Here is a 26,469-nt window from a genome sequence, read left to right as displayed (position 1 = left end):
TGCATATGACTAAAATGCCCTTGACTCTCTCTCTCTCTCTCTCTCTCTCTCTCTCTCCCCCTATCAAATCACCTATTTGAAATGATTACATTTAGGAGAAAACAAATCCCAAAACCCACCTTTTTCCCTCTTCTTCTTCTTCCTCCCACCTACCAAAAAAACGTACGTATGAAAAACCCAAAAACCTCCATTTTTGAAACCCAAAAACCTCCATTGTTAGATGCCAAAAGCTCCATTCTAATGCTAAAAACCTCATTTTTAGATGTGAAAGCCTTCGTAACCCTTCATTGCATTGCACAGCGCTTCCATTTTCAACAAATATTGGAAAAAAACGTTATTAGATTTGGAAATCTTAAAAATCTTCACTAGACCACCATTCCATTGCAGAAAGCTTCCATTGAATGGAAAGGTACCCCTCTCCCTTCTCTTTCCATTATTAGGCATGTTTATAAACTTGAATGAAAGTTTTTCATGTTAAACTACTGTCTTCCATTGCAGAAGAATCACTATTTAATCTTATTTAAATTACTTTAAACACTTTATAATCGTTGTTATTTTACTGTAATCCACTAATTTCTTAAGTTAAACCAGTATTTCACTACCATAAACCAGTACTCAAGTGGGTGTTTATAAGTGGTTTATATAGGTTCTTTGGGTAAGATTCCTCCGTAGTGGTTTATAATCGTAATTAGTGGTTTATTAAGGGTTACCAGTGGTTTAGAGTGTTTATAAATGGTTTATAAGGATTAACAATGGTTTAAAATGTTTATAAATGATTTATACAGGGTAAGAAGTAGTTTCTAGTGTTTATAAGTGGTTTATATAGGCTTATCAGTGGTTTAGAGTGCTTACAACTGGTTTATATAGGGTAAACAGTAGTTTATATAAGCCTATTGGTGGTTTAGACTGTTTATAAGTGGTTTATGTAGGCTTATCAGTGGTTTAGAGTACTTATACATGGTTTATACAGGGTAAGAAGTATTTTATACTGTTTATAAGTGGTTTATATAGGTTTATCAGTGGTTTAAGTATTTACAACTGGTTTATATAAGGTAAACAGTGGTTTATATAGGCCTATCAGTGGTTTAGACTGTTTATAAGTGGTTTATATAGGCTTATCAGTGGTTTAGAGTGTTTATAGATGGTTTATACAGGGTAAGAAGTAGTTTATAGTGTTTATAAGTGGTTTATATAGGTTTATCAGTGGTTTAGAGTTTTTACAACTGCTTTATATAAGGTAAACAGTGGTTTATATAAGCCTATCAGTAGTTTATATAAGCCTATCAGTGGTTTATACTGTTTATAAGTGGTTTATGTAGGCTTATCAGTGGTTTAGAGTGTTTATACAGGGTAAGAAGTAGTTTATACTGTTTATAAGTGGTTTATATAGGTTTATCAGTGGTTTAGAGTTTTTACAACTGGTTTATATAGGGTAAACAGTGGTTTATATAACCCTATCAGTGGTTTAGACTGTTTATAACTGGTTTATGTAGGCTTATCAGTGGTTTAGAATGTTTATACATGGTTTATATAAGGTAAGAAGTAGTTTATAGTGTTTATAAGTGGTTTATATAGGTTTATCAGTGGTTTAGAGTTTTTACAACTGCTTTATATAAGGTAAACAGTGGTTTATATAAGTCTATCAGTGGTTTATACTGTTTATAAGTGGTTTATGTAGGGTTATCAGTGGTTTAGAGTGTTTATACATGGTTTATACAGGGTAAGAAGTAGTTTATACTGTTTAAAAGTGGTTTATATAGGTTTATCAGTGGTTTAGAGTTTTTACAACTGCTTTATATAAGGTAAACAGTGGTTTATATAAGCCTATCAGTGGTTTATATAAGCCTATCAGTGGTTTAGACTGTTTATAAGTGGTTTATGTAGGCTTATCAGTGGTTTAGAGTGTTTATACATGGTTTATACAGGGTAAGAAGTAGTTTATACTGTTTAAAAGTGGTTTATATAGGTTTATCAGTGGTTTAGAGTTTTTACAACTGCTTTATATAAGGTAAACAGTGGTTTATATAAGCCTATCAGTGGTTTATATAAGCCTATCAGTGGTTTAGACTGTTTATAAGTGGTTTATGTAGGCTTATCAGTGATTTAGAGTGTTTATACATGGTTTATACAGGGTAAGAAGTAGTTTATACTGTTTATAAGTGGTTTATATAGGTTTATCAGTGGTTTAGAGTTTTTACAACTGGTTTATATAGGGTAAACAGTGGTTTATATAACGCTATCAGTGGTTTAGACTGTTTATAAGTAGTTTATATAGAGTTACCAGTTGTTTTAGAGTGTTTATAAGTTGTTTATTTAGGATAACCATTGGTTTAAAGTGTTTATAAGTGGTTTATATTGGCTTAACAGTGGTTTATATTGGCTTAACAGTGGTTTATAGTATTTCTAAGTGCTTTATATGGGGTAAGTAGTGGTTCATATTTCCTTGTCATGACTTAGTAGGTCTTAGTAGTGGTTTATGTTGTTTTATGGAGACTTAGCAATGGTTGAAGTTGTGCATAATTCAAAAATGGGTGCTTTACTTGTTAATTGGAATGGTTTTTTTTTTTGAATTGGTTATTTTGACAATGGTTTAATTTTGTGTAAACAGGAGAACAGTAGAACGAAGAGCTTCTTTTATCTTACACGTCGACGGCTTTGTAAAGGATGCGGTATCATTTGAATACGTAGGAGGGAAGAAGTTGCCATTAATTGTGGGTCAGAAAATAAAATTTAGAGAATTTGACACTCTAATTCACAGGAAAATTGGGACTAATCGAAGTAATGTTTCTTTATCCATCAAGTGTCGATATATTTTAGACCCATATCAGATCATCTTATACGATATTCGAGATGATAACGACCTTGATCTGGTGATGATGCTTTTTGATAGTACGGTTATTAATTCTCTGAGCTTGTATGTAACTAAAGAGTACAATTTTGGAGGAAACAATTCTCCTCACCCTACGGATGTCGGTCTGCTGTATCGGTGTGGAGATCCTCCTGATGAAGGAAGATGTGGTGATGGATATACGAGTGATAGGTAAAATAGTTGATTGTTTACAATCCATTTGTGAAATTGCCTTCCCTTTATTGTTACTCACCTTTGCGCAGATGTCACGCCAACTTAAGTGAAGTTTATGAAGATCATATTTCTTACCGGAATGTTGGTGTCGCAACGATCCCTACCTCATTTGCAGACGCTTCGAGGCCGAAAATTAATTCTGTCCTTGCATTACCGAGTCCATCGGTCGTTGCTCGAGAAGGAAAAAAAAGAAGACATAGCAGTAGTCATAACATACATCGGTAAATTATAGTAGAGAGCAATTGTTGAGTGCTATTCATATTCCTTCATTTCATTTATGAATCGATTATTTTATCTCTAATTGCTACCCGATGTGCAGCTACGAAGTGGACTTGAATCAGGATTTTGATGATCCCAATTTTAATGAGACCGACACCACTGAGACCGAGTTTGAGACAACCCACCCAAGCCAATACGAGGAGGAGTTGTCTAGGAATTTTGGAGGTGATGTTCATGCTAATGAATTGATTAGACCGAACGATGACAGTAATAACGATGATGATGACTTTGGTGATGATGAAGAGGACTTCAGTGACAGTGAGGACATGGGTGATGAGCAGGATGAACCTACTAATTATCTAGGCAATGCTTTGGGAAATACGTATGAAAGGCAGCCGATGGAAGCAGATGAAATGGTTGTAGGGGCTGATGAAGTAAATGAGATTGTGCGACTTGAGGAGTTCACGGTTGGGGCAATGTTCCCAAATCTTAAAGTCTTTGAAAAGAAACTCAGAGACTATGCAATCCAGCATCATTTTGTGTTTGTCCCACAGGAGAAAAATCCCACAAAGTATGGCGTTAGATGCAAGGAGCGTAGTTGCCCGTGGCGTATCACAGGGACCACTTACACAGATTATGTTAAGGTAAAAACATTTATCCCCCAACACACATGCTCAGGCACAGTGAAAGGGAACGATCATCCCATGGCCACTGCAAAATGGGCTGCTGAAAATTGTGTAGCCTTATTCCCCCGACCAGAAGACGTCAAGGCTACTTTGATAAGAGAGTACATCAAGGTCCAGTGGGGTATAACATTGTCCTATCGAAAAGCCCACATGGCGAAGGAGCTTATACACGAAATTAAGTGCGGAAATGCCGAGGCGTCTTACCGCATCCTGCCTGCGTATACTGAGGAGTTGGTAAGAAGGAATCATGGCACAATAATACGGTTGTGCCGATCCCGAGAGTTACGGCCAAGAGGGGATGATACTTTCGCCCGTTTATTTTGGTCATTTGGCCCTAGCATACTTGCATTCAACCGAACAGTTAGGCCCCTCGCCCTAATTGACGGGACCCATTTGCGGGGGAAGTACAGGGGGACTCTACTAGCCGCAACTGGGATAGACGGCAACGGTGGGTTATTCCCGCTAGCATTTGCAGTAGTCGAGGCTGAGACGTATGAAAGCTGGGTATGGTTTCTGCATTTGTTCCGTCATAATTTCATTTCAGCGGGTCGAGATGTCATCACGATTGGGTCGGACCGGATGAAGGGGTTGCCTAGAGCCGTAACTGAAGCTTTGCCCAGGTCACACCATAGCTATTGCATCCATCACCTCAGTGCCAACTTCCATTCAACCTTTAAAAATGAAAAGCTCCGGAAACTCTTTATGACAGCTGCATATTCCCTAAGGGAGGGTGCTTTTAAGGAAGCGATGGAGAGTATTAAAAGTCAGAGTAAAAGAGCACACCAATGGATATCGGACATTCCTAAAGAAAATTGGGCGAGCGCGTATTTTGAGGGATGCAGATATAATGTGTTGACAACTAACGCAGCTGAGTGCTTCAATGTCGTTTTAAAGGGAGCAAGGGAGTTGCCAATTGCAGCACTTGTCGAACACACAAGATGGAAAGTTTGCGACTTCTTTCAGTTCCGTCAGAAGACATGTAGCAAATGGACGACTCGTTTGACACCAAAAGCGGAATCCTGGTTGGCGGAAGCACGTAAAGAAGCAGGTGCCTATACGCCGTGGCAGTGTAGTTGGACCGAATTTCAAGTAACGTCCAGGTATCACGTTGACCAGGTGGACTTAGCTAAGCAAACATGTACGTGTCGTATGTTCCAAACGATGGGAATTCCGTGCGGGCATGCGATAGCAGCCATGGGACTAAACCACCAAGATCCATACTGTTACTGCCAGGATTGGTATCTGGCCGATGCATATCGGAAGACTTATGATGGAGTAGTTTATCCCACGTTAGATCGATCGCAATGGCCAGATCCTTCCCATACTTTGCCGTTGGTATTGCCGCCAAAAGTAAGACGACAGCCAGGGCGACCAAAAAAAGTCAGAGTGGAGAGAGGACTAGAAAGAGGAGTGCATCATAAGTGCGGTACCTGCGGGCAACTTGGACATAATAAGAGATCGTGCAAGAATCCTCCCATCGTAAATCGTCAGCAAAACGAGGCTCCAATCGGGCCTTCCGCACCAATGGAGAACAGGTATGATCAATCTAACATTTTTTTTTTACTAGTCCTCGATACAACCCGTGCTGGCGTTAATCGATTCGTGCAAATTTTATTGCAGGCCTGGTCTATCCTGCCTGCCTCCGTTTTTTCTGTAAGTATGAATTGCAGGCCCGGCATTTTTTGGAATTCATAAACATTTTTTGGAATAATTGTATGTTTTTTTGGATTACATGTATGTTTTCTGTAATGGGGTGCTATAATTAATGAGAATTTTTTTTTTACGAAGCAAAGGAGCACTTACAATTGTCAAAACCTGAAAGCGACTGATCACAGAATCTACCTATCAGGTGCTTGGCCAGCATACGAACTACATTATCCAAATTATCATCCAAGAAGATAAGCTTAATACATCATATGTCAGTATATATAAAGCGTCTGAGCAAAAAAGTATCCATCATCATCGGAGAACTGAAGCCATCTACTGCTCTGGAGGTGGTGGTGGAGGATATGAGGAACTGGCAGGCTGCTGACCCCACTGACCACCGGAGAGGTACTGGTAATAGGTGGTCCACTGTTCATCAATGTGTGTAGTAAGAGTCTGAAAGCGACTACCCATCTCCGTGTCAACGTGAGTACTGAGCGCCTGGAAGCGACTGGCCATCTCCCTGTCAACGTGAGTAGTGAGCGTTTCGAAGCGACTGGTCATCTCCCTGTCAACGTGAGTAGTGAGCTTCTCAAACTGAGAAGCCATGGATAGCTGAAGGGCCTCCTGCATAGCGGTGAAATCCTGAGATGCCCGTGGTGCCACAGGTGCCTCAGTATCCTGATCCGCCTCTTCTTCTTCATCTTCTTTTTCTTCTTCTTCCTCTCCTTCTTCTTCTCCTTCTTCGTCTTCTTCTCCAGCTGCAACTTCAACTACTTCTTTGTTTAGAGCCATGCGCCGGAAAGACTTATCATCAAATGGAGCGGTAGGAATGATGGTCGCCTCACTATCTAGAGCAATGCCAAAGTTGCGGAAGATACACGTAAGGAGCATGCCATATGGCAAGGAGGCTCTGGACCGCTTAAGTGTTTGGAACATAAAACGGAAGATGATATAGGGTAGGCAAACCTTGCGACGCTCAAGAATACAATAGATGAGGTAGGCCTCTAAGGGCCTTAGAGCATCGGTCATGCCCCCGCGAGGGGTGAAGTTGCTGAACATGAAGTTGTGAAGCATCTTAGCTTCAGGAATGAGATGGGAGGCTTTCACTATCATGTTGGATCTATAACTCCGGGTAATCCGACCATACACAGTGTCGTGATCAAGATCATTAAGTGAATGGATCCCATTTCCAGGCCAAAAGTAATGCTCAAAACCATTGGAACTAATCTCAAGCATCTCAGCAAGTTCATGATAATTGAGTCGAATCGTTGTTTTCTTGACGCGAGACTCAATTTCGAAGTACGTAGGACTGATTGTGAGATTGGCATAGAAAAGACGTACCAATCTAGGATAGATAAGCTCATCAAGATGAAGAAATTGTGTCCATCCAAGAGCGTCAAACCGAGCTTTAAGGTCGAAGTGTTTGAGGACGTCGGGCTCTATGAAGCGTCCGGTGCGGACACCACGATTAGCCATTTTCGGCCATGCCTTCTTCGCTTGTGCAGAGGAGAAGTAGGAATTTGGAATAAGCTCCGGTTCGGGAGCCGGAGCCGTAGCTTTCTTAGACCGCTTCCTCGATGGTCCTTCATCGTCCTGGCGTTGGGTAGAACCTCTGATTTGGACATTTTTGGTTCGAGGCATCTTGAGAACAGTTAGGGAATAAGAGAAGTTGTAATGGAGGGTAAAACGGAAGATGGGAAACCTTAGATTTCTGAAAATGGAGATTATGAAAGAAAATGGAAGAGAAATTGATTATAATGGAAGAGATGACAAAGAAAATGAGGAATGTGGAAGAAAAAGAAGAGAAAATGGAAGGAGAAGGAGTGTGAATGGAAGAAAATTGACAAAAGGAGGAGGAAATTGAGGAATAGGAAGAGAAATTGGGGGTTTTAGCAGGGATGACGTATTTTATGGGTTTTTGGGTAAAAAACAGGGTTGTGGAGGATGAAGATGATAAATTAGGGTTAGATTTGAACGGATTGTAAGGGAGAATGGTTAATGGAGTTAGGGTTTGGAAACGGTTTTCAGAGAGAACGGAAAACGAAGGGAGATTAGAAGAGGGAAATGAAAAAAAAACCACGTTCGAGGGTTTAAAAGGAGTTACATAAGTTTCGGAATTCCGAGACTATGTCTCGGAATTCCGAAAGTTTTTTAAAAACCATCAGACTCGCTGCGGAATTCCGAGACATAATTCTCGGAGTTCCGACCAGATAGATTTTGCGGATTCCAAAAAGTCGAAGTTTACTGCGGAATTCCGAGAAGAAACTCTCGGAATTCCGACCAGGGTTGTGAAAAACACATAAATTTGCATATACGTTCTACGGAATTCCGAGAAATTTTTTTTTTTTCTGCGGAATTCCGAGTAAATGTCGGACTTCCGAGCAGTACTAAATTTTTTTTTTTCTAACATAAATATCATATGTACCCTATTGTGCTATGTTGGATTTGTTTGACCACCTCCATTATGTCCATTATTTTGGAGCCTTTTCCATCCATCCTATCCCCATGAAAACAAAAAAAATTGAATTTGTTTCGAATAGTGTATCTCACTGCAAGCAGCATATGTGAACTCATGACCATGCGCAACAATCAAATCCTAATCCAACCAATTATTAGATGCCAAGGTCATGAAAGTTACATTCGATTTGAACCTGCATTGGAGTTGGAAAATGGAAGAGATTGTCTGATCCTTACACAATGGACAAATTTACACACATTACAATTTGGAACTGAAGAAATGGAATAAGTGGTCTGACAATCACCATAATACATTACAATTTACAGACATTACAATTTCGAAATGATATGTCTCGAGAGCGTCGACCTGCAACAACACCACCACAGCCCCTACAAGTTGACAGTCGTGCCACACCGGCCATCTAAAAAATCCTCCAGTAGTTGTCTTCTCATGACCGTGATTTCTGCCTGACTGAACTTTGGCGGCACATCACGTGCCAGGCAATCCATCTCCTTCAGCACAAACAACCCACAATCATTGCTGCAAAAGAAGAAGACATCATCGACCAAGCTCGTGGAGCGCAAATAAGAGGCACAATGAATTTAAGTTTCCTAACCCCTGATTCTAATGAAATTTAGTACCTGTTTCTCTGTATGGGCCTCTTGTCAAGTTCTTCCACTAGAAACTTACTTACGTCCACCTTCCACTTTTCTAAGTATAGCCCCTCCAGGTATCGAACCTATGAAACAATCATTACAGGGTAACAGTTTTATATACTTACAAATTTAACGAAGGAAGGTGAGACTCGAACTCACCAATGGTCGAACCTCTGTCCAGTACTTAACATCTTTCAAGGAGTTGTAGATGTAGAACTTTTCGTCCACCATATCAAGGACCAGAAGAATCCAATGTTGAGGGACATGCACCGGGAAGAGGACTCTTTTTAGGGTATCCGGCGGTGTGGACCCCGATCCTGAGGACGAGCGCCGAGGGACGCGAGATCCCTCCTGCGATCCTCTAAGATCTCCACAACGTGAAGGAGAGCTCTGCCAGGGAACTCTCGAAACGGATGCCACCCTCACAGCATAGCATGAGTGGCGATATAAAAGAAAGAGATACATCATGATCAGGAGCCACAGCTCGAAACCGAGATGTACCTAAAAATAACTCAGAGTCGCCATCCATGGACGCGCCATGGAACCAAAACAAATGCTCTGTTTGCAATGGATAACCAGAGATACAAAAGGTCCGTGCCTGATGACGAATGGAGAAGGTCCGAAGAGCGCCCCCAATTCGCCCGAGTGCGAACACTTGGTCTCTTATGCCATTTTCATTAACTCCAAAGAAGTTTGGGTAAAAATCATGTGAAATGGGAATAATCCTCAGGAGTCGTCTACCTAAGCATGCATTTCCTGAGGATAAAGAATATAAACACACATAAAATAAAATGAAAGATGTGCCACCTAAGCATAGCTAGGTCATGAGTGACAAACCAAATGGGTGTCTAAGTTCTGATGTGCAAACACATGCAAGCTACAGCAAAAGGTATAGGATCAGTACGAGAAAGTAAGAAAACACATCAAAACATATAATAACAACATAATAAATCCTAAGACTCTAAATTATTAGCCCGAGTCCTCGGATGGTCTGGTATTCATCCAAAGAAGCCTACGTATCCCCGCCTCCACGAGAATCAAGGCAACGTAGTTCTTCGCACCTATTCTAAGCTAGGATGCCTAAGACACCTAGACCTCTATCCTAGACTCGATCTAGAAGACCGGACCAATTATTAAAGTTTATTGTACGATTATTTAAATTCCAGTGAATTATGGATTTTAGGACACCCTATATGCCCTAACTAAATGCAGATTAGCCCTAGGCTAATGCAGGTGGTTCCTACAACCTATGTGTAACTAGGCTGTGTTTCTTAAGGAAAACCAAGGGTGGACTAGCGTATCCTACTCTAGTCATCAGTCGGCGATGTGAATCGCCAACTGACCGGACGGAGGCGCTCCTATAACTCTAGGACAAACCCCTAACTCTAAAACAATCACACAACAAGCAAACAAACAAACAACCTATCAAAAGACACAACCTAACTCTAAAACTCTCTATCTAGGAGAAACTCCTAACTCTAGAGGAAGATCTTTTGAAAATGAAGGTTTTAAAAGTTGCTTATTCGAAAAGATTTAAAATGCTATCTACAAAAGTTTGGCTGGACTTGGGATATAAATCCCAAGCTGCACTACGTACCTCGTGGAAGAGGATCAAGCCAACGTAGTTCGAAACGAACTCTCGAACTACGCTTCTAAAAGAAACACTCAACACTTTATATTTTTTTAAGGTTTTTTATATTTTTAAATGTTTTTGATATTTTTAAAGTTTTCAAATGTTTTTGAGTTTTAAATTTCTAATGTTTTTGGATTTTAAAGCTTTTCCAATGCTCAGGACCTTTAAATGTTTTCAATCTTAAAGGGAACACGCAAGTAATACCACAAACTAGGGCAAAGCCCTAAAGCAAAAGGGGAAACCCCGGATAAGCAACTAGCGTCTCAAAGAGACAAACCACAACACGTAAAGAAGTGTCCCAAGAACAGAGAAAACAATCTAAGATCCCAAGCAGGGAAGGCTCTATATGACTGAGTTAGTCTCAAACAAGGATGAATGACAACAAATTTAAAGACGAACTACTAACTAACACACTAAAAAAAAAAAGTACAAATGAGTCAGAGACTCACTAAAAACACCACCAAGAAAGGGGTAAAAAAATGAGTCAAAGACTCGCCAGGAGGAAGGGTTATTCTAACATGAGGCTAGGTAAGCCTCCTAAAGGGGAAACTCTCTACAGGAGACAAGGCTTGTCTCCGAGACACAAATGACGTAAAAAGGAATAAGAGACCCTGTGCATATTTGGCAAAGGTAAAACACCCAACCGGGCCGGACAGCTACCTAGCCCTAGGGTGCAACAAATGTGCGACCCAATACCCATAAGGGTAGGGGTATGAAGCCAAGCCGAGTAGGATGTTCTCCCAAAACCAAACGACGCACAAAGAGGAGGTTTAGCAAGAGAATGAGACCGGGCGGGTCTAAAAGGAATAAGAGACCTTGTGCATATTTGGCAAAGGTGAAACACCCAGCCGGGCCGGACAGCTACCTAGCCGAAGGGTGCAACAAATGTGCAACCCAATACCCATAAGGGTAGGGGTATGCTGCCAAGCCGAGTAGGGTGTTCTCCCAAAACCAAACGACACACAAAGAGGAGGTTAAGCAAGAGAATGAACTGGACAAGTCTCCTATATACAAAGGAGGGGTATGCTACTTGGACTGAGCAAGTCCCCTAAGGATGGGCTTGGGCTAGCGCCTTCATCGCCCTCGCAATGAGAGGGGATTCTAGTATCTAAAGAAAATTAACAGAAATCTATAAGACTGTGTTAGTCTATCAAAGAGAGAAGAAAAGGCTACCAGATAATCTCAAATTTCCAATCAATTATTATAAGAACAAAACAAATATCCGCAAAGTATGATTTACAACTAAAGAGTGCACAATCTGTAAGAATATCAACCATAAAATGGTAAACAACATTAATTAGTCCAGACCAGCCGCTGGATAGCCTAATAAAGCAAGAAACAACATTAAACACTTCTATGCCCAACCACAAGTACCACTGCCCCAATATGGGGGTGAAATCAGATGATGCTAAAGTAATCATCTGATATCACAAATACACAGGATAATATTTCTAAGCCCGCCTTGAGATCAGACAGTACTCATGTCGATAATATCGAATAGAGTAGTCATCTGATCTCCTTCTTTCCTAAAACAATTTATTTAAATAAAAGACAAGTTTATGAACCTCAAGAGAGTCTCACCTGAGCAGTCCATTTATTATCATCTTCAAAACCTAACTCAAAGATTAGTACAAGAGAAGAATATATATAAAAAAAATATCAAAAGATTATGATAATTCCAATTTATTAAAAATTTCAGTGCATACATGGGACATCAACTTGTGCAGATCCAAGTGTGAAGCGGTGAGCCATAAAACATAAAGACGGGCTCCAAGTAACCTTATCATTGCCCTGAGAAGGGTTCTAACTGGCTAAACACTCTAAGAGGAGAGAATCCCTTAACCTGCGAAAACTCTAAGGCAGGAAGGGAAGAGGTTGGCTCAAGAAACGTTCCATCGTCGCCAAAGCCCGACAAAGTGTTCCCAAAATCGATGGCGATCCTGAACCTCGAAAAGGATCCCCAGGAACGTGCGAAGAAACTTAAGAACCCGAACCCCAAACCCTATTGTTCGAATACTCACACTAGAGATCAAGGTATGAAGTTAAGGACATGGCAATGAACCGAGCCCTAACTCCCTGCCATTGGAATACATACAAACCAAGGTGAAAATGAGACTTAAAATACCATAACCCAGGGATCCAAAAGGATTAACAAAGATTAATACCCAAGCATGATCATGATCCAGTGATTGAGCCCTCTAAAACATAAACTAGACAAGAAACAGGGAGTCAAAATCCATAAGTAGCAGAACAAGTATGAGGTCGAAACGAGAAAATCGTAATAGTTCCGGGATTAAAATATGCAATACTGAGAATGAGATGCACGGCTGCTAAGATGTGCAGACAATTAAGAGAGTGCTAAAAGTTGACATCCCCATTCTAATTGGGAAATATGAAACCAGAACCCAAGACCTAAATGAAAACTTCGAAAACTAAATCCATTAACTGCAAGGTGTAAAGCAAAATGGGCATTGGAGGGAGTCCAAAACCATTCTATACCACCTCAACAGATGACTAAAAAAAAATAACAATCAGGCTCAATAATGAAATCAGATGCCGAAACAACCATCTTAATGGTAAAATCACTTGAAAAATCAAGTGACTCTAAAGCTAATACCCCACATGCACATAGATCACTCTGAAAGAAAACAAGATTGAACCCACCAAAAATTTATCAACCTTATACAGACACACCACTATATGGAATCATTTGCATTTCTCAAGGCATAGAATGAAGGACCTTAATAGGGTTCTAAACCTTCCCAATCACGAAGTTAAAGAGGAAAATCACAAACTACTTCTCGGATTGACACATTAGGTGATTAGATGAAAAGGACAAAAAAAAAGAAAGCAATATGCCACAAGTCTAACATTTGGACAGACATACTGCCTAAGAGAACCTAAGCCATACATCGAATTAACATCACAAGGCCTCTCAGAGTAAGGGGAGCAACTCAGATGAGTTCGATTGGACCTAAAATCAAAGATCTTCCCCCAATTGGGTCGATACCCAGCTTACTGCTCATCCATGTTATCAGGCTTAGCATTTGCATCATAACCTTCATACTTGCTTCACTAGTGCTACCTTAACAAGGGAAATCACAGACAACTGAATAAGGAATTCAATACAATGAGGATACAAGCTAATCTCATACCAACAAATGATGACAGGCCATTGCAAAAGTGAAATAATATTTTTAAACACAATCTCCTTGACCCTATAAAAGTGTTCTTAAAAACTTTGCAAAGGGCTTTTGAATGAAAATTGGCAGAAATCCACAACAACGTAGAAGTCATTGACACAATTTACTCTAATAAACCCAGACTACACCATGCTTGAATTGAAATGAAATGAAGGAAGTGACCTGAGCTTCGACCGAGATATGGTGCGGGAATGGTGCCGAGGGTTTGCAGGTAGAGGAGTCAGGCACCGGCGAGAAAGGGGCCGATGAATCTTGCCGGAAAATATGATGGATCCCCTTTACTCCCTCTGCAATTTTCTCTTTTACACCCCTCTCTATTTGGTTCTCTTTGATTTTGCTAGGGTTTCTTCAGCAGAATCAGCAAGAAATGCACAGAGAGGGAAGGGTCTGTGGGTGAGAAATGCTGGTGGAACGATGAAGAAAATGAAGAAGTGTCTGTTGGGATGGGTTGTATGCTGTTGGGCTGACAGAAGCCAAAGGTAGAAAAGGAGATGGGGAAAATGAGGTTGCTATGGAAGATCGAAAAATGGGTAAAACAGGGGAAATGGGTTTGGCCGGCTCGGCTGGTCGGAGGAGGCTTGGCCGGAATGTTGCCGGAGCTCGACGGAGCTTACCTTTGCAATTTCTCTCCTTCTCCCTCAGTTCTCCCTCTCTGCTCTGTTTCTCTCCGAAAAATGGAGGGTCTGATGGTTGCGATGAAGAGGCTATGGTGGTAGATTTTGGGTTTTTCTCGAAGTGGGTTTTGCTCGAAAATGGGTTTTGCTCGAAAATGGGTTTTGGGTAGATAAAGGGGTGGTGGTCTGTGGTGGATGGTGGCCGGTGGTTGGAGATGGGTTTTGATGGGTTTGGGTTTGGGTTTTTGATGGGAAGATGGCGGCCGGTGGTGGTGGATCCAGTGGTGGCTGGATGGTCGGATTCCGGGCCAGATTTCGGAGAAGATAAAGAAATGGGGGTGGCTGATGGTGGCTGATTTGCAGGTTTGGTGGAGCTGATGGTGGTTTGCAGATGGGGTTTTGATTTGGGTGATGGTGGCTGGTGGTGGTGGTTGATGGTCGAGTGATGAGGGAAATGGGAATGGGGGTTGCAGATGGGGGAGATGATGATGGCGGTTGGTGGTGGAGTAAAGGAGAAGGTCAAAAAAATGGCCGGAGCTTCGGCAGGAATGAAGTCGGAGGTGGGGAGGAAGAAGAAGAAGAAAAGATTGCCGGCCAAAGATGATCGTCGGTGATGGCCTCTCCTCTCCCTCTATATATTCTCCCAAAAATGAAGAGGGAGCTCCCTGCAACTCTCTCTCTCTCTCGTTCTCTTCTCCCTTGCGGCTGTGGGAAGAAAAAAAAAATCCCTCCTCCATAAAAACCCTAACTCGATGGGCTTTTTAGAAGAAAAATGTGATATTTTCTACCCCCCATTTCTTCCCTAGACAGCCATTTGCAAGTGCATTTACAATAACTTTTATACTAGTAGAGGGGGGCCAAGTAAGAAATGGGGGCAAGAAACTTCTCTTCTCTCTCTCTTAATCTAAACCCTTTGATTTGATCTAATGGCCATAAAAGATTGCTTGTAGAGGAAGCAATAGAAATTTCCAAGAATGCCCTCTTGTACGGGAAATGACATATTTCACCTCCGCCCTTCTAAACTTGCACCGCAACACTATCGAGGCTTGCCCACTAGGCGAATCAGCTCAGATCTTGACGGAATTTCACAGGGACCTTGATGGGACCCTAAGCCAGCCCAGGTGCAATTTGGGGTTTTAATACACTGATTTGAAGGGGTTAAGCACAGAACAAGGAGGTGCAGGGCACGGTCAAAATGGGGTGTCTACAGATGCCCCTCTTTGGCAGAGCGTGTACAACACGCGAATGGCAAAGCTGAACAGACAACACATTTTGATCGACCCGAAAACAAAGCAAAGCAAATATTTTTTTGGGTTTTGACTAAAAAGATATTTACAAAGGTAAAATAACAAACTAACACTACGAGTCTCAAAGACTGAAAGCAAAGGGGAGATAACATCTCTCCGACTCTTGACTCGGCAAACATTACATCTCAATGAGATGGCTTCTCTTGAAACTCTTAACCTGACAAAACATATCATATTGGTGAAACTACTTTCCACCTCAACTATTCAAAACAAAGGGGAAACTGCTTTCAAACAAGCACTCTAAATCAAAAGAAACTACTTTTCTCTCAAACAAACAAAATCAAAAGGAAACTACTTTTCCGACAAACAACACAAACACGAGAAACTACTTTTCTCCAAAATCTCTACCTTTGAGAAACTACTTTTCTCTCTAAAATCTCTATACCTGAGAAACTACTTTTCTCTCCCAAAATCTTCAAATAATTGAGAAACTACTTTTCTCCACTTCCTTCACATCATGAGAAACTACTTTTCTCCCAAAAACTCTATCTTTGAGAAACTACTTTTCTCCAAAAACCAAATCTGAGAAACTACTTTTCTCCTCCAAAATCTGCAAATAAATGAGAAACGACTTTTCTCTTCAAAAAAAATCTTCGAATCAAAAGGGGAAACTACTTCTCGCCCAATCTTAAAATCAGCGGGGAAACTACTTTTCACCCAAACTTTCAAATAACGGGGAAACTACTTCTCGCCCGAAACTTTCAATCAACGGGGAAACTACTTCTCGCCCGATCTTCCAAACAACGGGGAAACTACTTCTCGCCCGATCTTTCAAATCATGGGGAAACTACTTCTCGCCCGATCTTCCAAACAACGGGGAAACTACTTCTCGCCCGATCTTCCAAACAACGGGGAAACTACTTCTCGCCCGATCTTAAAATCCACGGGGAAACTACTTCTCGCCCGATCTTCCAAACAACGGGGAAACTACTTCTCGCCCGATTTTCAAATCCACGGGGAAACTACTTCTCGCCCGATCTTCCAAACAACGGGGAAACTACTTCTCGCCCGATTTTCAAATACCAAGGCGAAACTACTTTTCGCCAAGCAACAAATAAACAGGCCACTACTTGGCACCAAACAACAATTAAACAGGCCACTACTTGGCACCTCACCAAACAAAAATAAACAGGCCACTACTTGGCACCTCACCAAACATCGAGAGATTTCATTTTTTTTTCTGAAAAAAAATGCCCCTTGTTTGGGTTAAACAAAGAAAGAGATTTTTTTTTTTGGGCCCAAAGGGCTTGCAAACATGATTGACGGGTTTATCGATCTTATATCGAGTTCATTGATAGCATAGCTATCTCCTGCCGAGAATAAATGGGAGTGCATGATCATTGCTGAAGACCAGACTCGAAAAACTTGATGGAATTTTTGGATATTGACTCTTTTAAAGAGAGGAAAAGCATTCTGCTAAGATTTGAAAACTGCAAAAGCAGGAATTCTAGACTCCGTTGGGTACTAGATTTTCTGGAACATTGACTCTTTCAAAGAATGAGTTCCATTGATGAATTTCATTCAAGAGAGAGTTCAAGTTCTCTTGCTTCTATTTGCCGAAAATATTTATCTCAATTATCTTGTATTTGATATCTTTTATGACGAAAGTCATAAAAGATGCCCCTAGTATGATGTACTTCCATGACAGGATTCATAAGAGAGTAAAATCAGGACAGGCAAGAAAGCTTGAGCTTGCATGGGTTCTTTCTTTGGTATATAAGCAAAAGGATATCCACAATGGATGAGTCTGAGAATTTTTTTCTTTCATTGCTCACTACTTGAGGCTTTGATGCATCTGGCAAGTTTGAACAAAATGTCTCTTGCCCTTTCCTTGATTTCTAAACCAGGATCTACTCTGAATTTTCTTCACATTTCAAAAGGTATACTCTCGCTCTTTCAGTGCCAAACACTTCGGACATTGAGAGAAAAAAGGATAAAAATAAGAAAAAGACTTCTAAAGACTCAAACGAAGAAGACTCAAATTACTCAAGGGACTTGACTTACTTTTGATTCACCCTTAGATAAAATGTGTTATCTTATTATGGTAAGGCTAGCCACTCTTAGAGTGCTCTCGAAAACCATGTCAAAAGGCTCTAGTTTCCTCCGTCGGGACATCCGTCATGGTTATTACCCCCTTTGGGTTGCTCGGTTTTAATGCCCCTAGTTTAGAAAGGTATCAAAGTAAATCTTATCGACACTACTCGGATTCCGGGATCCTGCCCTATGTAGTGGTTGCTTCTCCGTCTCCTCGATTTCTCTTTTCGAAAGAAGTCAAAACTAATGATTTCCAATTTTCGGTCTAAAAGACCACTTGTCTCAACTTTTGCTTGTTTCGCCAGAAAGACTTTCTAGGAATGCTTGGGATCAAAAGGGTGGGATATTTGAAGTTCAAACGATTTGGACCGAATCTGGTCTAGCCAGACTACCTACGTACCCCAAAAATGGAGGATCAGATCCGCGTAGTTCGCTTTGGGATTTTTCAAAGAATGGTTTAGCATTTAGCTTCAAAATTTTGAAAGGGAATTTATCCCAAGGTTTGACCGAACCTGAATTAATCAAGTTGCCTACGTACCCCTAAAGAAATGGGGATCAGGTCCGACGTAGTTCGGGCGCATAAATGCCCCGGGTTTATAATGTGTTTGAAAGGAAACATTGGCTTTAAATTGTTGGCCCAAAGGGTTCTCAAAAGGATTTTAAAACGGTAGGATATTGGCTATAAAAGCTCAAACGATCAAGGATGGCCTCCTGATGTATTTGATGTACAAGCTCTTTTGCTTAAGGTTCAAAAGCCTTTGAAAATTTTTTATTATTTTTTTTTTTCGAGGAATCTGACGGTTTTCTGGCAAAACTTCAACCACTGTGCTCCACTCCCATCTCGAAGATCTTAAATTTATGCTCAAGGTTTCACAACTCCTTGTCTCTTTCTTCTTCTTTTTTCTCTCTTTTTTTTTTTTTTTTTTAAGGCTCAAATTTATCATACAACTTCCTTGCCAGAAAGTCATCTCTCAATATCTCATCAGCTCCAAAGGATGTCTGATGTTCATCTCTTTAAAATCTTCACTGTTCAACTGGATGTCTAAAGACAATGAAGTCTTGCTTTGCTCAACGACAGGGCATTCCCCTGGTTTATCCTTATAGGATCAAGCAAGACTACCTCAAACCCCTCTAAACAGGTTTATCAATTCTCTGCGCTTCTCGGGAGATAAAGTTTTGCCACTCCATCTTTCCCGAGTTTCGGATTTCGATACCACTATCAATGACTTCGATTTCTTCTTTAAGTGGCTATGCTCGACGCTCTTCCTCTCGTTTGACCTTTTTCAGATCTCGAGGAGAATTTCGTCTGCATTCTCATCCGAGAAGGGTGTCTTTAGTTGTTTTAAACATTAAATCCAAGAGTGAATCAAAACATTGAAGATACAGAACCAAATGCTATATTGAATTGAAAACTTTGAAGTACATAGATGACTCACAGACATGCCTCTATGGGCTTTTCATTGGTTCTGATAAAAAACAAAACACTGACTCTATATATTTTTTTTTTGGTGTCATTGACACTACCAGACTCACCAACTTTCAACCTAGGAGTTGGTATAAACTTCACAAAGGACGAATCTTGAAACAAGATACTTGACATATGACTCTTGAAACATAACACTTGAACAGAGGCAAGGAATTGGCATTGAAGTTCACAAGTCGCACGCCTTCTTCCATGATAATGCTGGCTACGGAGTTCGACCCTGGTTCAAAAACCTTGGAAAGGGTGGTCCTCTGATGTCCTGTTGACTTGGCCCAAATTGTCTTTGAAAACTGGCTGGTGACAGCACCTTCTCTGCCTCAACATTCTCAAGATATTCAAACTCTGACATTTTTTCTTTTCCCTTCAACTTATTCCCTGGCTCTGGAGTGACATAAGTGACGGGGTCTTTGCGAGGTTGAATGGTTCGTTCAAGTGCCTGGTTCACAAAAGCATAGATTTCAGCGAGAGCAGAAGAGTCTTTCTCTATCCGGCTCTGGATTGCATGTTTCAAAGCTAAACAATTCTCTGTCAGGTGACCCGGGCCTCTATGATACTCGCAGTATTGATCCATCCTCCAATTGTTGGGGAATGGTACAGGCACAGGTTTAATATCTGGAAGCCTCAAACAACCTTCACTGACCCATTTCTTCATGATGACTATAAGAGAACAAGGCATTTGAGTGAATTCTCTTTCTCGTTTCTGACCCATCTTTTCTTCCTCTATCACTGGCTTCTTTAAAGGTTGGTGAGAAGGTCCAACATTCTTAACCTCCCTCGGAGCAATGAAAGCCTGCTTAAGAGATTGTCGAGAAGGTCTAACACTTCTAACTTCCTTCGGAGCAATGTAAGGCTTTTTTCCGTTATGCAAATCAACATATCTATCAAGGATTAAACTCTGAACAGAGGCCTCTTCTGTCATAGTACCCATATCAACAAGTTGCTTTGGAGCAGAGTTGGAGTTAATGGACAAGTGCTGCATCTGAATTTTCATCTCCCTCACCTCCTCAGTTAGCATAGCCATCTGACCAAAGAGCTTGACCATCCAGTTTTCCATTCTGACAAGTGTAGTCCTCTCAACAGATTCTTCTACAGATCGAGTGCTGGATGGGACAAGTGGCATCTCAGAAATAGGGCGAATGAGGGATGCAGGATCCAAGATTGGTCCTTCAGTAGAAATGACATTTATCGAAGCTGGTGGAGGGACAGCATGAGCATCGGAAGGCTCTTCAATAGTGAGCTTGTCTTCATCGATCATATCTTGCACTTTATGCTTCAGAGTATAACATTTATCAGTCGTATGACCCGAGCCACGATGATATGCACAAAATAAATCCTTTCTCCAATTCTTAGGCAGAGGATTAGGTAGGACTCTTTGTTCAGGCAATTCAATCTTGTTGTCCTTGATCAATCTCCTAAGAATGTAGGATAACGAGCAAGGAAGCGGAGTAAATTTTCTTGTTTTCTTTTCTGCTGATTCTTCCCCTTCCAATACTGTTTTGACTGGAGTCCTAACAGAATTGACATTATGTACCTCCTTTGACTCGACCATAGGTCTTTTCCCCTCTGTGGTATCAGATAAAGTCTTGGACCTCAGGCCTTTTACCAAAGCATCTTCAGTTTGAGTTCCCGTCTTTATCAGATGATCAAAACTTGTGTAGTGCTGAGGTGCCATGAAATGAAAATATTCGGGGGATAGGCTCTTTACTACCAGCTTGATTTGATCTGCCTCTGAGAGTGCTTGACTCAATTGCGCTAACTTTCTTTTCCATCGCCGGATAAAAGAGGTAAAGGTCTCCTGCGGACCTTGTTTCAACTGCTTCAAATCCCTCTTCGTAACCTCTATCCCGTCCTCCATCGAAAATTGTTCGACAAGTTTGTTTGCTATGGCCTCCATAGTTCTGACTTCTTCGGGTTTCAAGCGCAAGAACCACTGTTTTGCAATTCCCACAAGGGACACAGGGAATAGTTGTGCCATCTGCTCGGGGTTGAGTCCATGTTGTTGGGAAAGTCTTATGAACCATCCTACATGACCCCGAGGACACCCAGTCCCATCATATTTATCATAGTCAGGGGTTTTGAATTTGGGTGGCAGAATAGCCTCAGGAGGTATCATAAACTCAGAAATATCGAACTTCTTTGGTCCCTGAAATTTCATATTCTCTACATCTTGAGCCAACTTTCTGAACTTGTCGTACATCTCCTTCTCTAACTTGTCATACATATCTTTCTCTTTACTGACCACAGGTACACCATATTCTTCAGCATATTGCTCATCTTCTAAATTGACTTCAAATGGCGAAACGGTTGGTCTGTTCGAATTTGGAGACGCAACTCGAGGAGATTGGGGTATTGGCTCTCTAGAATTGGGGGCCTTGTCAGTACTTTGAACTTTTAAATGGGTCATCTCTTCCTTCATGCTCGCCATGTCGCGAGTAAGATTTTTCAGCATCTCTTGAATAGCTATCATAGGATCAACTGGGTCAGCCATTGGATGAACCTCCGATAATTCAAATAGCTCAGACAAAGAGAGTAAAGGTATTCTCGATGTAATGAGAGGATCAACTGAGTCTAGATATCGAAGATGATCTAGACCAAGCAGGTTAGGCTAGGATTGTCTTTTGAGGGTGATAGTGACAATTGCTCACCTTAAGAATCCTGAAATTGAGGTTAAAACACTAGGTTAAATGAAAGATAATGGAGATAAAATATCCTCTACAAATAGAGACAAGAATAATCCTAAACATGTTTGGATTACAAAACCGATAAGTCAATCTACGAAGGTCAAAGACAGGTAGGCATTGATAACATGACCTACACCAACAGGATCTCAAGGAATCTTCAATTTATCCCTTTAAGTCTTTTTGAGATATGGCTGCTCTCTTTTGAGGTATGAAAAAGTTAAGAATGATAAACACCCCTAATTCTAAATGAGTTTAGACCTCAGCAATAATCATGCACTTGCGACAGATAGGCAAGATTTAGCCAATCCATCAACGATCATGGTATAAGAAGGGTAAATCCATGACGGAAAATATGAATCAATTATATGCACAAAAGATAAAAAATAAAATAAATAAAAATAAATTATGACAAAAGTCAAGAATCTGATGATAATCCACAAATGGATAAATAGGAATAAACAAAAAGATCACGATACAACAAACTCATGATCTATCCCTGACTTTGAAGAATAGCAGTTACGCTCAAAATGCTCCAGGTAAAATCCGGCAGCATAACGGCTATACAAGAAGATCGAGGTAAGGCAAACTCATGGTTTAACTAACTATAAAGGATAGCGGTCATGCAAAAATATTCTGGACAAAATCCGGAAGCATAACGACTAGACAAGAAAGTCCAAGTAAGGTAAGCTCATGGTTTAACTAACTCTAAAGGATAGCCGTCATGCTTAAAATATTCTGCGAAAAATTCGGCAGCATAACAACTAGACAAGAAAGCCAAGGTAAGGTAAACTCATGGTTTAACTAACTCTAAAGATAGCGGTCATGCTCAAAATATTTTGGACAAAATCCGGCAGCATGACGACGCTAGAAAGGATAGCCACAACTCAACCAAAGTTATATGAATAACGGTGGTAAGATAAGCTCGGAATATGGTTACCAAAGAAAGGTGACCAAATGAAAGACCGACTAACGGTGAGAACATACGACAACGGGTCAAATCCTATAAATAACAGATCGAATGACAGATCATGGCCAAGGTAATGGCAAGCAAAAGCCACTGACTAGATCTAGATCTGAATAAAGAATAGATATAACCAATTGAAAAGAATAAGGAACTCTAACTAAGAGGAGAGCCCTAATACACATAATCAGTATATATATATATATACACACATACATCCTAACCAAGGGCACCAGCCCTAATTCTAATCTAGCGGAGTCAAGGAAGTCTCGACTCAAGACAGACTGATGAGTGTACTGGGACCGTGTTGTAGCCATATAAAATGAGCTACCCTAGTCTACTAATGGGACAAAGTTCCTAACTCTAGGCTCCACATGTGTGAGCAACACATGTTCAACCCCATATGAATGCAATATACATATATAAACACGGGTACTTCCTAGTTGGATTTCACTAAGTCAGTACGTACATACATAATATATAAAACAAAGTAGGGCTCCGGACTCAATCTAATGGGTACTATGCGTATAAAACATACTTAATATGTATAACTCAAGTGCACCGAGTGTTATACATAGTATGCTTCATTGCTCATCGGCTGCTGTAAACACAAGTGCACCGAGTGTTTACGGCTGCAGCGCTGGCGCATAGCTTGGAAATAGATTCAACAGTACCATCAGGATGTAGTAACATCCCAGTCGGGCACGCATTGAATCTATCCCGTGGAGCCAATAATGAAAAACAATAAAAAACAATGAAAGAAATAAGAAATATGACAATGCATGATGTGCAGTGTGTGAATCCCTTGTTTTAATTACACACCTATCTGGTGCCCCTGGATTCTAACGATAAAGTTCCCATTTAAAATGATTTTAGCTCAAATTTCTCCAAAGTTAGTAAAAATGGCATTTTTAACAGAGTTAGGCAATGTTTCAAGAACTCCCCAGCAGAGTCGCCAGCCTGTGGACCCCGATCCTGAGGACGAGCGCCGAGGGACGCGAGATCCCTCCTGCGATCCTCTAAGATCTCCACAACGTGAAGGAGAGCTCTGCCAGGGAACTCTCGAAACGGATGCCACCCTCACAGCATAGCATGAGTGGCGATATAAAAGAAAGAGATACATCATGATCAGGAGCCACAGCTCGAAACCGAGATGTACCTAAAAATAACTCAGAGTCGCCATCCATGGACGCGCCATGGAACCAAAACAAATGCTCTGTTTGCAATGGATAACCAGAGATACAAAAGGTCCGTGCCTGATGACGAATGGAGAAGGTCCGAAGAGCGCCCCCAATTCGCCCGAGTGCGAACACTTGGTCTCTTATGCCATTTTCATTAACTCCAAAGAAGTTTGGGTAAAAATCATGTGAAATGGGAATAATCCTCAGGAGTCGTCTACCTAAGCATGCATTTCCTGAGGATAAAGAATATAAACACACATAAAATAAAATGAAAGATGTGCCACCTAAGCATAGCTAGGTCATGAGTGACAAACCAAATGGGTGTCTAAGTTCTGATGTGCAAACACATGCAAGCTACAGCAAAAGGTATAGGATCAGTACGAGAAAGTAAGAAAACACATCAAAACATATAATAACAACATAATAAATCCTAAGACTCTAAATTATTAGCCCGAGTCCTCGGATGGTCTGGTATTCATCCAAAGAAGCCTACGTATCCCCGCCTCCACGAGAATCAAGGCAACGTAGTTCTTCGCACCTATTCTAAGCTAGGATGCCTAAGACACCTAGACCTCTATCCTAGACTCGATCTAGAAGACCGGACCAATTATTAAAGTTTATTGTACGATTATTTAAATTCCAGTGAATTATGGATTTTAGGACACCCTATATGCCCTAACTAAATGCAGATTAGCCCTAGGCTAATGCAGGTGGTTCCTACAACCTATGTGTAACTAGGCTGTGTTTCTTAAGGAAAACCAAGGGTGGACTAGCGTATCCTACTCTAGTCATCAGTCGGCGATGTGAATCGCCAACTGACCGGACGGAGGCGCTCCTATAACTCTAGGACAAACCCCTAACTCTAAAACAATCACACAACAAGCAAACAAACAAACAACCTATCAAAAGACACAACCTAACTCTAAAACTCTCTATCTAGGAGAAACTCCTAACTCTAGAGGAAGATCTTTTGAAAATGAAGGTTTTAAAAGTTGCTTATTCGAAAAGATTTAAAATGCTATCTACAAAAGTTTGGCTGGACTTGGGATATAAATCCCAAGCTGCACTACGTACCTCGTGGAAGAGGATCAAGCCAACGTAGTTCGAAACGAACTCTCGAACTACGCTTCTAAAAGAAACACTCAACACTTTATATTTTTTTAAGGTTTTTTATATTTTTAAATGTTTTTGATATTTTTAAAGTTTTCAAATGTTTTTGAGTTTTAAATTTCTAATGTTTTTGGATTTTAAAGCTTTTCCAATGCTCAGGACCTTTAAATGTTTTCAATCTTAAAGGGAACACGCAAGTAATACCACAAACTAGGGCAAAGCCCTAAAGCAAAAGGGGAAACCCCGGATAAGCAACTAGCGTCTCAAAGAGACAAACCACAACACGTAAAGAAGTGTCCCAAGAACAGAGAAAACAATCTAAGATCCCAAGCAGGGAAGGCTCTATATGACTGAGTTAGTCTCAAACAAGGATGAATGACAACAAATTTAAAGACGAACTACTAACTAACACACTAAAAAAAAAAAGTACAAATGAGTCAGAGACTCACTAAAAACACCACCAAGAAAGGGGTAAAAAAATGAGTCAAAGACTCGCCAGGAGGAAGGGTTATTCTAACATGAGGCTAGGTAAGCCTCCTAAAGGGGAAACTCTCTACAGGAGACAAGGCTTGTCTCCGAGACACAAATGACGTAAAAAGGAATAAGAGACCCTGTGCATATTTGGCAAAGGTAAAACACCCAACCGGGCCGGACAGCTACCTAGCCCTAGGGTGCAACAAATGTGCGACCCAATACCCATAAGGGTAGGGGTATGAAGCCAAGCCGAGTAGGATGTTCTCCCAAAACCAAACGACGCACAAAGAGGAGGTTTAGCAAGAGAATGAGACCGGGCGGGTCTAAAAGGAATAAGAGACCTTGTGCATATTTGGCAAAGGTGAAACACCCAGCCGGGCCGGACAGCTACCTAGCCGAAGGGTGCAACAAATGTGCAACCCAATACCCATAAGGGTAGGGGTATGCTGCCAAGCCGAGTAGGGTGTTCTCCCAAAACCAAACGACACACAAAGAGGAGGTTAAGCAAGAGAATGAGACTGGACAAGTCTCCTATATACAAAGGAGGGGTATGCTACTTGGACTGAGCAAGTCCCCTAAGGATGGGCTTGGGCTAGCGCCTTCATCGCCCTCGCAATGAGAGGGGATTCTAGTATCTAAAGAAAATTAACAGAAATCTATAAGACTGTGTTAGTCTATCAAAGAGAGAAGAAAAGGCTACCAGATAATCTCAAATTTCCAATCAATTATTATAAGAACAAAACAAATATCCGCAAAGTATGATTTACAACTAAAGAGTGCACAATCTGTAAGAATATCAACCATAAAATGGTAAACAACATTAATTAGTCCAGACCAGCCGCTGGATAGCCTAATAAAGCAAGAAACAACATTAAACACTTCTATGCCCAACCACAAGTACCACTGCCCCAATATGGGGGTGAAATCAGATGATGCTAAAGTAATCATCTGATATCACAAATACACAGGATAATATTTCTAAGCCCGCCTTGAGATCAGACAGTACTCATGTCGATAATATCGAATAGAGTAGTCATCTG

General features: G+C 40.9%; 1 protein-coding gene across 1 annotated transcript; it reads right to left on the bottom strand.

The window, feature by feature from the left end:
* Positions 1 to 8,264: 8,264 nt before the first annotated feature.
* On the bottom strand, positions 8,265 to 9,022 carry LOC143887244 (putative ubiquitin-like-specific protease 1B). Its single transcript, XM_077391361.1, has 3 exons — positions 8,908 to 9,022; positions 8,734 to 8,831; positions 8,265 to 8,632 (listed from the first exon to the last, which is right to left on the bottom strand). Exons 1-3 carry the CDS (start codon positions 8,977 to 8,979, stop codon positions 8,482 to 8,484), a joined length of 321 nt encoding a protein of 106 aa, XP_077247476.1. The 5' UTR covers positions 8,980 to 9,022; the 3' UTR covers positions 8,265 to 8,481.
* Positions 9,023 to 26,469: the final 17,447 nt, after the last annotated feature.

Source organism: Tasmannia lanceolata, unplaced genomic scaffold (genome assembly GCF_043159265.1).
Source record: "Tasmannia lanceolata isolate RefF3 unplaced genomic scaffold, GAP_Taslan_0.1 ptg000002l, whole genome shotgun sequence".
Classification (NCBI taxonomy): domain Eukaryota; kingdom Viridiplantae; phylum Streptophyta; class Magnoliopsida; order Canellales; family Winteraceae; genus Tasmannia; species Tasmannia lanceolata.
Note: the sequence above shows the minus strand (reverse complement) of the source record. Positions and strands in the feature narration are given on the sequence as shown.